At 39.0% G+C, this 16943-nt stretch overlaps 1 protein-coding gene across 5 annotated transcripts in view; it reads right to left on the bottom strand.

The window, feature by feature from the left end:
- Positions 1–16943, bottom strand: part of Prex2 (phosphatidylinositol-3,4,5-trisphosphate dependent Rac exchange factor 2) — a 321717-nt gene that overhangs the window by 154527 nt on the left and 150247 nt on the right. For all 5 annotated transcript variants that reach the window (XM_029482876.2, XM_029482881.2, XM_021163512.3 and 2 more), the window contains 5 exons: positions 14590–14662; positions 11568–11710; positions 11338–11430; positions 8879–9027; positions 1698–1783 (listed from right to left, as the gene is read on the bottom strand). In XM_029482876.2, coding sequence (XP_029338736.1) covers positions 1698–1783; positions 8879–9027; positions 11338–11430; positions 11568–11710; positions 14590–14662 — 544 coding nt within the window. The remainder of the gene's footprint in view (positions 1–1697; positions 1784–8878; positions 9028–11337; positions 11431–11567; positions 11711–14589; positions 14663–16943) is intronic.

The raw sequence follows: 16943 nt of genomic DNA, 5'->3' as shown, positions 1-16943 counted from the left end.
ACTAGCAAGAATGACCACAGTGGCCCTTTCTTGGGGCATAATTTGCTTGATAATGAATCACCACTGAGTTTAAAAAAAAAAAAAGTCTGAGACAAACACAAAAGTTTCCCCATCCCCAGCCTTTCCCATTTGAGAAACAAAAACCATGAACCCAGAGGCCACACACTCAGAAGTCAGTGATGGACTACACCTCTGCACACTGCTCTATGCATTTAGGCTAGGATGAGACAAACTTCCCTCACAGGTAATAAAAACAGAAACCATATATGTGTTAGCTCAGTGCATGTCTGTTCCAGTGTTGAAAGACCTTTAAATGTGGAAAGGCATTCAATGTTTCCCCATTGTGGAAATACAAGTGGAACGCTACTTCTTTTGAAAGAACATATACTTTTGAGTCATACTTGCATTGGTTAATTTTATAGTACAAATTTGGTTCTGAAAGGAACACCCTTTCAAAATTTCTCTGCTTCATGCTTGAGTGACCATATGATGAGGTATTCAATTTCTTAGTACTACAAATATGACCTTCCCCGTATTACATAAGTGTGAGACTTTCCCTGTTCACAAAGGCCCTTGCCCCAGCAGCCAGGAAATTTGTTCTGTGCAACACTCAGAAATCTCTACTCCCTTTAGTGGTGTCAGGAAGAAATAAAAATACAGATCACAAGAGCTTTTTATTTGCCTTTCAAATAATTCCAAAAAAAATTAAGCAGGCTTTTAATCACTAAAATTATTTGGTTAAGAATGAATTTCAAAATGAAATTTTTTGAGAACTCAAAGGAAAATGTTGAAGGAAATATATAGCAAGATGGTATCAAGACCTGAACTCTCTACAAAACTTGAAACCTCTCATTTTTAAGTTATTGAACAAAGCCCCAAATTTTATTTGATGCTAAGAAAAACACAAATAGAACACCTTAAAATCATTAATTTAAACCAAAGTAGACCAAAAAAAAAATTATGACTGAGGTTGTCATTCTTCAATCAGATTTGTAACAATAATAATATAATTGAGAATTTGGGAGGGGCTGTTTTTTTTATTTATTTGTTCATGGGGTTTTCTTGTATGTGGCTATATGTGCGTGCATATGTGTGTGTGTTTGTATGCATATGTCGAGGGCCAAAGATTGGCATCTGGTGTCTTTCCTGGAGTACTGCACCAGTTTTTTAGCAAGGTTTCTCATTGAACCTGAAATTCGCCTTCAGACTGTATTAGACAGCCCGCAAGCCCAGGAGATTCTCCAGTCTCTGTGCCCACCCCTCCCCTCACCTGGGATTAAAGCTAAGTGCTAGCACACAAAGGTCTGTTTTGTATTTTGTTTCTAATGTGAGAGTTGGAGATCAGAATTCACAATCTCTGTTTGTGGGGCGAGTACTTCACCTATGCAGCCATCTCTCCCATCTCCCTTTTGTTTTTTTGAGAAAGGTCTCACTCTTGCCTGAGTTACCTAGTGTCAGAATGTAAATCAATCCTACCTTGGCTTTCCTGGGTGCTAGACATGTAGACATGAGAAAGGACACACAGATTGGAGTTTGAGATTTTATTTTGATGTGTGATTTTCAGAATGTCCTTTTAGGGCATTACTTCAGTGAAAGGGGTCCATTCCTAGCACTATGAGGACTCCTTTCAGTTGGACAGGGAAGAGCCAAAGCACCTGCTGGTGCACTTCTGGATACAGCAGCAAAGAATGTCTCACCTCTTCCCACCGCATGCACAACTGAAGGTCCAAAGCCTCTGATCTGGAAACCAAGCCCGTCTGCAGAATCTGGAATCTTAACGGTCCTAAAAGTAACCAGAAAATACAGTGAGACAAATGTAAACCCACAGTTGGTTCTGAACTCATCTACACCTTCTCTCAGATGGCAGGCAGGCAGGAATTTGGAGGTAGTAGCTCCTCCAGCTGAGACAGCTCAGGGCCCTCAACGGGATGTAAATAGAATGGTAGTGGTAGACTCCAGATGGGCTCCCCAAAGCAGGAAGTAAAGAACAATAGGTGTTAGAGGTCACTCCAGCTAAGTCAACTGCAGAGAAACTTCCTCACCAGGGAGCATGTGCAGTGTTGTTAACCTTTCCCCTACTGGACTTTTCAACCTCCTTGACACTAAAATCTCTTATGCATAGTCTTGCATTTTATTCGCCTACGTATCTCAAATAAAATTTTGTAAGAAGTGGGAAGCTCTTTGTTAGATTTCCCCCATTATTAGAAATGTCCCCTCTGGGGGGGGTGGGGGGACAGGAGAGGGGATAACAGGTGGAAGAGAAATCTAAGCCCCCGACATGGCCATCTGGGTTGTTACTCAGCTCAGACTGTTCTTTACTGGAGTGTGTTCTTGCTGTCCCATTTGTCCTAACTGAACTTTCCACTGCTTGATCTAGTACTGTTCCCCGATGAATTCTTATATTACAGGGGAGACTGCTGCTAGGATCAAGACCAGAAGAAACTGGAAAACTGGGGAAGGTCTACCTGGTGGACACCACTGAGTGAGAAGCCTGTGAAGATAACAATGGCCATTGCCTAACCCAAAATGAGGCATGTAATAGGGATGCCATAGAGTGCCCATAAACTCTTACATAGATGCATCCTCTGTGGGAAAAAACATACAATGTGGACAGCTAAACTAGCTCTACATTCTTATACTGCTACATGTAGCTGGGTAAACTTGTGTTTAGACTAGCTGCTGCTATAAAACATGCTGCAGAAACTGCTGGAGGCTATCACTATTAAAACTTACTTTGTAGTATGCTGATGGGGATTAAAGAGACAGTTTCTATACTAGTTAAATTCTGTTTCTAGCATAAAACCATTACCAAAGCAAGCTGTAGGGGCACTGGTTTCATCTCATAGATTACTGCTAATCATCAAGGCAAAGGCCGAGGCAGGAACAGAAGAGAGACCATAGGACAACAGTGCTTAGAGGCTTACTCCCTGCTTCTGCACAGCTAGCTTCCCTACGCAGGCCAACACAACTGCCAAGGAGTGCCACAACTCAGAGGGCTGGGCCCTCTTTCATTCATTAGCAATCAAGAAAATGTCCCCAGAGATAACCCACAGAACAATCTGATGAAAGCAGTTCCTCAGCTAAGGCTCCCCTTCCTCAGGTGTGTCAAGTTGATATCCAAGATTAGCTATTACAAGTAGCAATCTGCCCTGCCCAATGCTGAGCTACATAGACACTCAAGAAAAAGGAAGCATTCTTCATTGACTTACTGTCACAAACAGGAAATACACTTCTACTGTTGCAAAAATCACCAGAGGCCGAACAAGGACAAGTTATAGAGGACAGAGCTGTCTAACACTACATCATATCCTTGGGAATTTGATTAACTTACACATTTCTATAATATATCTCTGGAAGAATAAAAACCCGAGTGAGAGAAGTATTGCCAAAGAACTCACACAAAAATGAATTTGAGGAGAAGAATATGAGACCGTTGTCATGGCACACTGGAAGGGATGTGCTGTTTGTCACCAACAATGGAGAGCATTCCCCAGAAGGAAGCCAGAAATCAAAGAGCAAACCCAAAGAGCAGAGAACTCTAGAGAGGACGGAGCATTTTTGTATAAAGATGAGTATCATAAACTGCAATAGAGAGCAAAAAAAAAAATGGACACAGTGCAGTACATTTTGCTGGATGGCCCTGCATACCTAAGTACCAACTGTGTTCAGAAAAGGATGAGTTAGTTATAAAGCAAATCTAAGCAGCCCTTCACAGACACACTGGACAGTCTGAAGATAGGCACATCTATTGGAGGCAGCTCGCAGAAGACCCTGCACCTGGAACAGCCTAGGAAACCACAAGGAACATTTAGGCCCGCAGGCAGTGCCTGACACTGAAGTCTCTGCTGTAAACCAGGCAAGCAATCAGTGATAAAAATGCAAATTTCCCTTCCAGTAGCAGTTGGAAAGTGCTATTGTAAATGAGGTTATATACCGTAGCATGATTTGCATATATGTATGACAGGGGTCAAAGAATCAGCACACCCACTATCCTTAATTCCATACTTGCTGGGGTCCAGGGCTGTATCCATTTCATTTGAACAGCAGATGATTACTATTATCTGTCAAAGAGACAAGTCATTTCACTAAAATGAAAGTGAACTAAGGCAGGAGGAGAATGAATACATGAGCTGGTGAGGATGAACCAACAGTGGCTTCCTGCTTTCGCGTACACTTTTTGCAAATTCACTTAACATGGACTACTTTACAGCTTCCAAGTGTGTACTTAATTTCTTCTGGGTTATTTGTAATTCTCAGCAGCCTCTCAACACTGTTCTCAGCAAGGTCTGCCCATCTAACTAACTCTGCTATGAGATTCTGACTTCTACTCTTCAAGATTACCATACATTTTTTTAAACAAAATGTGTACACAACATCATGATAGCCATTTTAGGGGAAAACTTGGAATTCCTCTAATTAAACATGATTAAACTAAAATAAAAACATGACCTTCGGAAATCATATTTTTCCAATGGGAAAACTACATTCCCTATTAAAATAATCAATAAAATTATTCGTGAAGATTGTTCTATTTCTGGTAGAGAATAAATATGTAAAATGAGCTCCTGCAAAGCCTTTTGGAGAAATTCCTTTATGCCATCAAGTGTAAAACATGGCTGGAATCAAAGGAAAGTTCTGTTGTATTTACTTCTGATATATTTGTCTTTTCCTCTCCAAACAGGATATTACTTAAATTACAAAAACAAAGAAAAAAAAAGGGTGATCCAACCAAAGATTCCACACGGTTTCTCCTGAGCTCTCACTTCTGGGCCTGATCTAAAGATGTTCCCCAATCCAGCTGGCCTTGGAAGCCTGAGAAGGAGAAAGTCTGATTTAAGACAAAATGAATTCTTTGGAGAGAGAGCTATCACTGCATCTCTCTCCGCTCCCACTCTTCTTTATCTAGGTGAGAATCACTCACTGTGGTGAGCACTGTGATGACCTGTCTGCACCAGGGCATGAACAGCCTGCTGGCCCTACTTTACTTCATGAACTTTCTGAGAAGTTACCTGTCATAGCAGAAAATTCACCTAGGAGAAAACTTCTACCGTTCTCGTTATACACAAGTATAATTTATGAATGAAAATATCAAGGAAATCCTAAGATACTGTACAAGGTTGGGGATGCATTTGTTGTGGTTGAATGTAAAATGTCCTGAACAGAACCATGTCCTGGAGACATGACAAACAATGGAGTTTTTGGTGAGTGATCCTGAGATATCTGACCTACTTGATGGTGTCAGACCTTGATGGACTCACAATACTCTGGATTGTTGGGAGGTGATGAAAAGTAAAACTTGGGACCTAAATAGAGGATCAGATCCATGGAGGTGTGTTGTTAGGGGTTGTGTCTTCTCCTGAATGCTTCCTGCCTTTCTTTCATTCGTTTTCTTTTCTTTTCTTTTTTTTGTTTTTTTTTTGGTTTTTTTGTTTTTGTTGTTTTGTTTGTCTGTTTTGTTTTTTTGAGACAGGGTTTCTCTGTGTAGCCCTGGCTGTCCTGAAACTCACTCTGTAAACCAGGCTGGCCTCAAATTCAGAAATCTGCCTGCCTCTGCCTCCCAAGTGCTGGGATTAAAGGTGTGCGCCACCACTGCCTGGCTGCTTCATGCCTTTCTATTTGGCTGTTTTCAGGGTCCCATGAGGTCACCACACACTCCCACCACCATTATGTTCTGACCTAGCACATAGAGCCAAGCAACCATGAACAGAGTCCTGTGATACTGGTAGCTAAGTAAGCCCTTCCTCCTTTGAGTTGCTTATGTCATCTATTAGTCACAGTTTCACAAGAAAACCAATGAGGTCAGCCTTATTAGTCAGGAAGATATTAGTGAACATATAGTAAATAGATTATTGTAAGTATCTAGAATGTTTCAAAGCCTTCAAAAACTTCCACCTCTTTACATAATCAGAAATCTAGACAGAAGTCCGGGAAACGAGTAATCTATGAGGTTTAGAAGGTCACTTTCAACTGAAAATGTTAAGAGTGGGAGTATTCTTGTGGCATCTACTATTATAATATGACTATAACTATTTATAGCCAAGGCACACTGCGGTGTCTGAGCACATGTCTGCTGCTCACAGTAGTATATTGAGAGTGTCTACGAGCAATTAGCAGATAGACTAGCTTGGGATGCCAGGATACAGCCCGCAGTACAGAAAGTGTCTACTAGAGTTTGGAGTTCGAGAATTTTGCTTTATAAAACATTCTCCTCAATGGAAACCAGTATAACTGTCTAAAGACCATATACACACACCAGTTAATAAATGTTGTAACTTACAGGAGGATTTCTCATATCAAATACCACTCTAGCTTATTTATAGTGTCTCTTAAAAAGAGAAGATAAGTTTTTCTTTAATATATGTGAATGTTCTAAGGACCCAATATAGGGAGAATATTAGAGGAACTTATACCTTTCAAGTATATTAAAAGAAACATGAGTATGCAATCCTTTTAATATTTATTCATTCATTTATCCTCTGTGTGTGTGTGCATGTGTGTGTGTGTGTGTGTGTGTGTGTGTGTGTGTGTAGTGTGTGAGTAGTGTCAAAGGACAGTTTTCAGAAGTTTACACTGCACAGCATCACTTAGGGAATGGTTGGGAAACATATCGTGTGTGTGTGTGTGTGTGTGTGTGTGTGTGTGTGGTGTCAAAGGACTGTTTTTAGGAGTCTACACTGCACAGCATCACTTAGGGAATGATTGGGAAACATGAACCTAGGACTCTGATGGCTACGGATTTGTTCCCATCTGTTTATTCTTGATGTCACTGGCTCTGTGCTCTTTCAATTATTGAAATGTCTGTGTAAGCAGATCAGCTATTTAAAGGGTAAATTGGGTGTCCATAGAGCATATTCTTATATTCACTAATAATTGTTCCAAATACCTCTGTAGTCCTTCCTAAGATATTTTATTGCTTCTAAATGCCCTAAATGTGTCAGGACATAGGCAACTAAGCAGGGCTAGATAAAGAGGGGAAAAATAAGCTTTAATTATATATAGAGAGAAGATATTGCAGTGGTTCTTTGCTGCCCTCTAGCCCAGTGTTTCCTGTGAGAAACTGTAATAACAAGCTACACTTATGCTTTCAGGCCACTTAGTGCATTACATTATGAGCTAAAGCACCCGTGACCATTAATGACTTAGCATTGTCAGAAAAGGATGTTCTAGGGAGAATCCAGTCAATAATAATACACTCAGACTCAAGAAGAATGTACATATGATGCATCTAGCTATTGCTGAATGTATGTGGCTATATAATACTTTACATATAAAAGTATTTTAACATCAATAAGAATACCAGCTATGGTTATAATATTTTCTTCAATTGTTAAACAATTCTTTATAAATGTCATCCTTTATATTCATCTTAAAATTAATGAAGTTGCTTGTTGTAACTGATACAATTTTTAAATAGTAATTGAGACATAGCTTATTCACATGTTCTGTTAAATACTTTACATACATGTCATCTCAACCATTTGATGCCACAGTTCACAATTAAGCTTAGAAAGAAAAATCAGGTCACTGGTAGAACGAAATCAGAGAATAGAAGCCAATGAACTGCATGTACACCAAGTGTTTTAGCTAAAGACACTACAATAGAACATGGCCCTATTCTATATGTATATAATTACATTATGCACCAATACTTGGAAAAAACAGTAATTGATTTCAAAAAAGTAGTAGCTGTTTATTTAAATGTGGTAAGATTTGGAGGAAAATAATATCTTCTAAAGAAATTTCTACTTTGAATTTTTCATAATAAATATTGTCACATTTCAGCTGTGATGTTATTCCCAAAAGGCTCCTGCGTTGAGTGGTCTCAAGAGATCAGCATTATCTAGAGATGACTGGATCATGAGGGTACTGATTTCCTCCCTTGGTTGACCCACGTATGAGTTAATAGACGTTGGGCTAATACTAACTGTGCCCTGTTGTAGGAAGTGAGCTACTGGGAGTATGCCTTTGGAGGCAGGTTTTGTCTAGGGGCTTTTTTGCTCCCTCTCCCTACTTTCTGACCATCACTGGGTGAGCAATTTTGCAACACCATGCCTTCCTGTCATTATGGACTGAAATTTCTGCAATTACAAGTTAAAGTAATCCTCTGCTCTTTTATGTTATCTCAGCTATAACAATGAAAAACAAACACAAACATTGGAATTTTTTCTATTTATGTAAACAGAAGCTGAGAGAGCCACAGAGCTTGGGGTTGGTTTTGCTTTAAAGGAAAGGGTAACTTCCTAAGTAAGTGCTTGCATGGTATACCTTCTACATTTGACTTCATGCATATGAGCAGTACATTATAGACTGTGTATAATCAACAACACTTTCTATAGCCAAACATACAGTTCTTTATTCTCGACTTAAAGGTGTTCCACTAAATTAGTTTTTACTCAGTCAAAGAAGCAGGGAGGAGGAAAACAGGGAGAAAGGGAGGAAGATGGAGGGAAGGAGACGCAGTGAGAGATAAAGAGAGATACAGAGAGGGAAAGAGACAAAGACAGAGTTCATTTGTCTGTGTGTTTAGTGTGTGTGGTATGTATAGTGTGTAGTATGTACATGTATGTGCATGCATGTGGCAGCCAGAGGGCAACCCTAGTTGTTGTTCCTCAAGTGATACCCACCTTGTCACATCATTTCTCGAGATTAGTATAACCCAAAATAGCAAAGGTTGGACAGTAAAAGAAAAACACCATTTAATTCAGGAGTGAGCACCTTTCAAGATAAGCAAGGCAGTTTCCTCTCTCACCTATAGACCTGCTCCTACCATGCAGGGGAGGGGTACATGTTGTATGCCAGGGGAGCCCAGTGATAAATAACACCCTGAAGTTAGCATCGATACTCTACTCATCCCTGTTCCTTCTGCTATGTCACTTACTCTCTTGGCTTTGTGCTCACGAGGACTCTCAGTGGCTTTCTGCTGTTTAAGCACGATTTCAGGAAGCAATCAACTTCAGGAAAAGGTCTCAGAAAAACAAGGTCACCATTAATGGCAAATATCTTCTTCCCAACTTCCATGCCAGCCATCTAAGGGGAAAGTAGAAAAAAAAAAAGGAATGATAATTTAATGAATAGTTTATATTTTCACAAAACTGAATCAGAGGAGGCTTAGCATGACCACATTTGGACATGAAAACATGTCTATAGCAACCTTATACAACAGAACTATGATGAGGGTTAACAATTATAATAATACAGAGAATCATTATAAATGAGATTGCAGAATCTTATTGAAATCAATCATCCCCTACATTCCCTAGCCCCATGAGTGCTTTTCCTAAATACTGTATGCATCTTTGGCTCTCTCTTGTTATTGTAACAACAGAGCCTTTAATTTAAAAAAAGAAAATCAAACTTGTCCTTTAACTTACAAACTGAGGTAGATAGATTGATAGATAGAAAGATAGATAGATAGATAGATAGATAGATAGATAGATAGATAGATAGATAGATAGATAGATAGATATGTATATATGTATCTCCAGGTATGTTTTATATATCATATAAACACATGTATTTTATATATTATATATTTATATACTGTATATAAGTTAATTTATTTAGCTCAGAAATTTTTATACCATGAATACATAAACATATTGACCACAACCAGTTTTTATCTCCAGCCTCCAACAGCATGAGTATGCCTAGTACAAAGGAATGGAAGGAGTGTCAAGGGATCTAAGCAAGTACAGTCCAACAAGTGCAGGTTTTACCTAATGCAACACGTGGAAAGATGACAAGGAGGACATTGCCCCTACAGTTAGCGCAGGCGTTCTAACCAGCAAGACTGGCCTCGGTCTTGAACTGCTTAATGAGACATTAAGTAACTCTGTCTTGAGTTACTTAATGAGGTAGTCTTTTATCTATGGCAGAGTAGGATGATGCTCTGCCCTAAGAGCAGCCTCTAAAAGTGTCAGGAAGAAGCATGTCATCCTACAGAACTATTAACCATGGTCATTTGATGGACAGATACACAAACAGAATACAAATGGACTGGAGGCAATATATTTGCACTTAGAGCGCTGGATAGAAAGCTTTATCTTGCACACGTTTGATTTAGGGTGAAATAAAAGACCTTTACAATAAGGTTACACTTACTTTACACAGAGTACCACTGACTTTACTACACAGATTTAAAATTATGTATGTTCTACTATTACAGTTTTTACATTTTTATGAAAGACCTGAATACTAAGGTGTTCACTTAGTTATGTACCTTGCATGTTAGGTAGCAGGGTAGTTTTTAAATCCAGTATCATTGAGGTACATCACTGGTAAGCTCAATGAGGAAAGAAAGAAAGGAGGGAGAGAAGCAAGGAGGAGGAAAACCGGGAGAAAAAGGAGGAAGATGGAGGGAAGGAGAGGCAGTGAGAGATAAAAACTGATACAGAGAGGGAAAGAGACAAAGACAGAGTTCATTTGTGTGTGTGTGTGTGGTGTGTATAGAATGTAGTATGTACATGTATGTGCACGCATGTGGCAGCCAGAGAGCAGCCCTAGTTGTTTTTCCTCAAGTGATACCCACCTTGTCACATCATTTCTTGAGATAGGTCTTTCATTGGCTTGGTAATCACCAAGCAGCATAGGATAGCTGGCCTGTGAATGCAGGGATTCACCGACTTCCACCTCACAAGCATGGGATTACAAGCACACATACCACATTCAAAACAAAACAATGGGTTTTGTTTATCAAACTCAGTTCCTCATGTATATACAGGAAAAACATCAGAGTTTCCAGCTCAGAACAGAGAACGTCATCTGCTTTCTAAATGTCTATAATTCTAGAAGCTAAAATGCTAATATATAACTGCTATCAAATGAATATTTCTCAATGAAGGCAACAACAATCAGAAGAGTCCACTGTTTAAAAACCTAGTGATGTGAGAAGATGTCAACTGATTTAATGAAAAAGTCAAAGTATTTGCTTTAATGATGGAAATTACATTCTTAGAAACGACAACAGAAGCAGAAAATAAAAGATATTTCCTTTGGTTGAATAGAAGAGTCATCTGGTAGACTTAGGACAACTGTCACACCCTATGCAACTTCCAAAAAATTCTAGGATAGATTCAATGTTTGGGACAATACTGGGGACACAAATCACATCTCTTGGAGACTGTTCGATTCAGAGCTATAGATCTCTGGAATACCAGCACTTCCCATTCTCAGTCATCACTAAGACACAGTCCCAGAGCTACAAACCCAATACTATAATAGAACCTTAGTACATGATTATTCAGAGACAGTATCTTCAATAAACACATAGCTGTTGATTTCACTTTGGCACTGTATTGCATGATGACAAACTTCAACAAAAATGCGAATTTATATTACCTCGGCATTCGACCCCTTTTCCACTAATTTTATTATTGGAACTTTGTTTTTGTCTTCCAGGCCAAAGCCATAGCTGCCTTCGTTGGATTTAATCTGAAATGTAAAATACTAATATTACTGATAAAGAATGAGGAGGTCTTTACACTGAAATACATGGAAAGCATCAACATGTTACTATGTTCTTGTGCTAATCACTGCCCAGAAGGAAACAGAAGGTGGCAGCAGCTTACCAACAGTGACTTAGCTATGACGTTCTCCACAACCTTCAAGTCATGTTTCATAAGCCTATGCTTCATATTTGATCCTTCCATTTCCTCATCAGCAAAAAAGCGGAAAAGTAGAGGCTCATCTTTGAATTCACTTTTTTCTAGGACTAAAGAAATGGAGAGATTCATATAATGTCAGCAAACTCAAATCCCAAGCTCACTTTCCACACCAATACACACACACTCAGGGAATTCTGCCAACCATAAGTTCAGCATTGGATTCCTAGAAAAAGGTTTCCCACAGATGCCCCTCACATTCCTTCAATGACCTATGCCTACTTTTCCTTTAAATTACTGTTATCTGTAGGGTTTTCCATCTTAAAGTGAGTATCATCTTCTCAATGTTGAGATTTTAATCTCCCTTTGTCCAAATGCAATTCAAAATTTAAGGAAAAAAATACAGTAACTGCTAAATCTCATACACTCTAAATGCAAAAACATAGGACATTTTCCACTTTCAGAAAATAATCCTGCTTAATGGTCTGCATCTTTATGGGAAAATCCAACTGGGCTACAGTGCGATAGCTATTCCCTGTTGTCAACTTGAATATATCTAGAATGAACTACAATCAGAAATGGAGGGCACCCCTGTGATCCAGATCTTGAAGTTGGAAGACAAAGGCTTTTGATTCAGATCTTGAAGCACAGTGGCCATGAAAAGCTTAGACTCAGGCAAGATGATACATGCCTTTAATCCGAGGAGACAGAGGCAAGAAGATCTCTGAGTATGTTAAGTCTGGGACAGAGCAAGTATCAAGTGAAGAACAGCTTAGGTCCAGGTGTAATAGTACACACCTTTAATCTGGGCAATACCTTCTGCTGGAGGCCTACTTAAGGGCAATGGAAAAAGGAAGGCTTTCTTCTTCCTCACCTGATTGTATTTATTTGCCAGTGCAGTGTGTTGGAACCTACTTCTTCAGGATTCTAGCTTATACCAAGGATCAGCTGAAGCAACTAGTGTCATGGACTGAGCAACTAACATTGCCAAATAATCTTACTTCTGCCAAGGTCAACTTTATCTCTTTTATCCAAATGTTAATATTTTACGTATCCCCCTAAGATCCCTGGTATAAACTGGTAACATATGTTGGGTATGTTTTGTTAGCTTTGTTTAAACTACAGGTAGATACAGATAACAAGAATGTATATTGAATGCAATCTTGACAGTAACCAAAATGCTTTAGGAGAAAACTCTGTGTTTCTCATTCTTTATCATTAATGCCTTGTAGTGTACTTGTAGGGACAAGGTAACCCACCGTAATGGGAAGGCTGTGGTGCCAGTGCACGTAACTTTCTGATAAATCAGCCCAGGTCTGGGTCAACTCTCAGTGTGGAAATTAGAAAGTTACCTAAACTGTCTTCATATTAGTTTTCTTGACTGCAAATGAAGGTCAAATAAATCTTCATCCTGCTCTGACTACAAGGAAGTGCTGTATGGAAACGGCTTGGCATGTGTCAAGCAACCAGAAGGGGCATTCGATTTCATTGTTTTTGACAGAGTTCCAGAAAATAATGTGGAGCAGATGGTGCATGGGTGATCTTTGGACAGAAGAGCATCTGGTCACATGGTGACAAATGAAGCTACCAGCCACACAATAAACAGTAAGGAGCCACAGTGAACAACAGAAAGGACAAACACTTTGGGCTGAGTTAAGTTTGGCCTCCATGATCTATCTGTTTTCTGGAAGATCACATGGTATTTTCTCCAAACAATTGGCACATAGTAGGCAAGAGAAGCACCAAGAAATCCAGGCTAGGGACTGTATTCAGCTGAAGTTTTGCTGTCACTTAGTACTTTGGAAAAATGCTTATGTGAAATTATTGCCTGTTGTTGCTTTGGGTTAAAGGAGAAAAATAACTGAGGGGTGTCCATTGGATTTTATACTTCTATCCTTAAAATATTATAATTTCTTCCATCAGTAGTTTGCTCTTCAGGGACCAATATTTCTTCATCTTAACACTCCTGGTGATCTAAACATGAGGACATGAGTCAGAAAGGATACCCCCCCCTCATCTTAACACTCCTGGTGATCTAAACATGAGGACATGAGTCAGAAAGGATACCCCCCTCAAAGGACTGTGACTGGTGCTCCCTTTTTATTCAGTTGTTGATAACCTACTGAAAGTAGTTGATGAATGGATGCTATATCAGCCAGATGTTGAGAAGCATATGGCATTAGTAACTGAAAAGAGCCTGCTTGCATGCACTGTATAAGATGGCACACATAGACGGGAAACTCTCATTACTTTGATAGATGGAGAAATTAAAATTAAAACACCAATGCGTGAGCTGGGTGTGGTGGCACATGCCTTTAATCCCAGCACACGGGGGCACAGGCAGGCAGATTTCTGAGTTTGAGGCCAGCCTGGTCTACAAAGTGAGTTCCAGGACAGCTAGGGCTATACAGAGAAACCCTGTCTCGAAAACAAAAACAAAAACAAAAAACCACCACCACCACCAACAACAACAAAAAAACCCACTAATGTGTAATGATATTTGAAGGTATCAAGCAAGAAAAAATCTAATAGAATAAAAGATATTTATTACCAAAGATTTAGTTCTGTAAGATGATTTTGAGTATGATGTCCTAAAATGAACAATAAATATTAAACATACATGCTCTTATCTATTCATCCGCCTATACATAACATTCAGGCAAGATCATGATTGTTTATATAAAATTAATTCAAAGAGATACATGAAATTTTTAAAAAGAAAATAAAACCTCTAAGTCATGTTCTGGCTCTTTTGGAGTCAACACAATATAGAAAAACAAGAGAAAGTTTAGAAAAACTGGTAGATAATGTGCTACAAAAATGGCACCAATAGTGAAATCAGTCGCAGATGTCGTGACTCATCTGGGACCCATGGCAAGACCCAGATAGGTTGTCTTGACCTTAGTGGATCACTGAGACACTCCCAATGTCCCAAGAGGAACCAAAACAATGAGATCCATGTGTGAGGTTTGAGGGTAAGAGTTCCTACCGTGATGCATAAATCCATTGTCACAGAGCCCAACAGCAAATATCATTGCCTCTTCCCTGGTACGGCAATCACCCTGTTAACCAAAAAATAAATCACTGTGCATGGTGACAGGCAACTGGAGGCTGTATAGCACCTGAATTTAGTTTAAGGAACATCTCCCACACATGACATCATTACTCCCTAGGCCTTTTCTTAACACATTTCTTAGCACATAAGTACTCAACCAAATCTACTGTCATTTTTATTTCAATTCCACCATCAGTAGTCTCATTTGCTTTCTCCTTTTTCATTATGTAAATTAACATATTTTTTCTGGAGTCATTCAAACATCAGCTATTGCAGAACTCAGTTGTAGCACACAGGAATATCATGCTCTAAAGTTAGAGAGACTTCTTAATAATCAAGACAAAAGTATTCCATTGGGCTTTCAAAATCTTCCAGTCATCTCCAGTTTCACTTTCCAAAGTTTCTCACTTATCACTGGTCTTTAGTTAGTCCAGTTTCCTACAAATGCCTGAACTCCATCAGTGTCACTCTCACCTTCAGTAATGTAATGCCAGTACATACAATGTCCATTTCCCTATGTATAAAACACCAAGATAAACTGTACTTTTGGTTGTGAAAACTGTAACCCTGATATCCACCAAAGCAAACTGACTATGTACCTACATATATGCATCATATCTTCACCAATCCAGGTATTTGATAAGTCTTATGAATTTGTTTAAAAATATACATTTATTCATTTCTAAATATCACACCAAGTTCAAGATATGACACATTAAAGCTCAAAAAAAAAAGCTATTTTTTTCCTTCCAGTAATTTGGATCTTGTGAAGGATTTGATCTCTTTAAAAGTAGTACCTAGTTAAGAATCATTATCCAATTCAGTTAAGGTTCTTAGTCAGCCTGACTCTGGTGTACAGAGAAAGGCCCTGAGCCAGGTGGAGGATCCATGAGGACTTCTGTGGAGGATGATGCTAAAGAATTGTACAAAAGATTAAAAATGAGCCCAAATGAGTACCAACTTCTGAAAGGTAGGAACTTGCCTGCATGTGTCCTGATGCTTTATTTCTGCAGCTATTTAAAGGGTTAGGCTGAAAGCTTTGGTTGTTTTGATTATTTAAATGTTTTATTTACTGGACTAATATTTCATTAAAAGAAAGGGGGTATAAATGTAATCTCAAATACTGTAGTGATCCTACCTCTTTTAAAAATCCTTTGGAGTCTACTTAGATCTGGGAAGCTCTGAAGAAAGTGTAAAAACCATTGCTTGGATGGGATGAAACAAGAACTTGTCTAATTAAAAAATATAAATGTTGCCTGCACATCACACATAAGCAAATCACATGATGTTTTAGTAATACATCACCATACTTATCCAGGGAGGAATAAGGTATTTGGTTATAAGCCATTGGAATAAAAGCATCAGTCTAGGAAGTAGCAACATATGGAGAACAGAACAAAGTCATTGCATTGTCCAAGATGGTATCACTCACATATCACAGATATGCACAGCATCCAAAGATATCTCACAACAGCCTGTGGACTGCTGCGCTGTAGCTTAGCTAACTCCAGCTGCCCAGTCATGCTGTCCAAATCCAGTCAGTACTGATTAGTGTGCAGATTAAGTCAAATACAAGTCTAGGTGGAAAGGGAGCCCTATTTTATCTCTTCCCCTAAATTAAGCACTTTAGCTTGCTCCCTTTCCATCCCAAGGCAGCCCATGGTGCTCTATCTTGAAGCTCAGTATTAAGAGCTAGAAAGTCTGCCTTAACCGTACACATTGACCAGTATGAGAACTATGAAGCATCAGGGACCAATGTAGGAAGCCACAAATAGCTATTGTAGGATGAGGTGAGCAGTTGAAAACTCTATACTGGAGAAAGAGAGTTATAGGTCCAAACTTGTCTCAGTTTTAGCACAGCTGGCACCAAATACTGGTTACTTGAGACAACTTCCTTGGGAGTCTCAGACAATTAAGTAACAAATACTTTGTTTCAGCATGTTTCAGATAAAATAGGATACCTTAAATGTTAAAAAATACAAGTATTGTCTCCTCTAAAGTTAGTAACTGACTTTTTGCTTTAGAATTTAAAGGTTGATTTGGCACCAAGTTTTGCTCCCAACCCATTTCCTCAGCCTTCTCCCATATACCACATATCATATGAGCTTATGTTAATTCTAGAGCAGCATGAACTCTGTGCAAAAGTCTCTTCCTGAAGGAAGAACCAACCCAGCCACACACACACGACCAACAGTATTAAAGTGTTAGAAGGTATCTTACTGGGAAACTATGGAACATGTGATTACTAGTCCTCTCAAAGTCACTTTCATTCCTCTAAGAAAGCAAAT

Source organism: Mus caroli, unplaced genomic scaffold, assembly GCF_978045245.1.
Source record: "Mus caroli unplaced genomic scaffold, Mus_caroli_1 scaffold_1, whole genome shotgun sequence".
Lineage (NCBI taxonomy): Eukaryota > Metazoa > Chordata > Mammalia > Rodentia > Muridae > Mus > Mus caroli.
The sequence above is the reverse complement of the archived record's forward strand: the minus strand, read 5'-3'. Positions and strand labels throughout refer to the sequence as shown.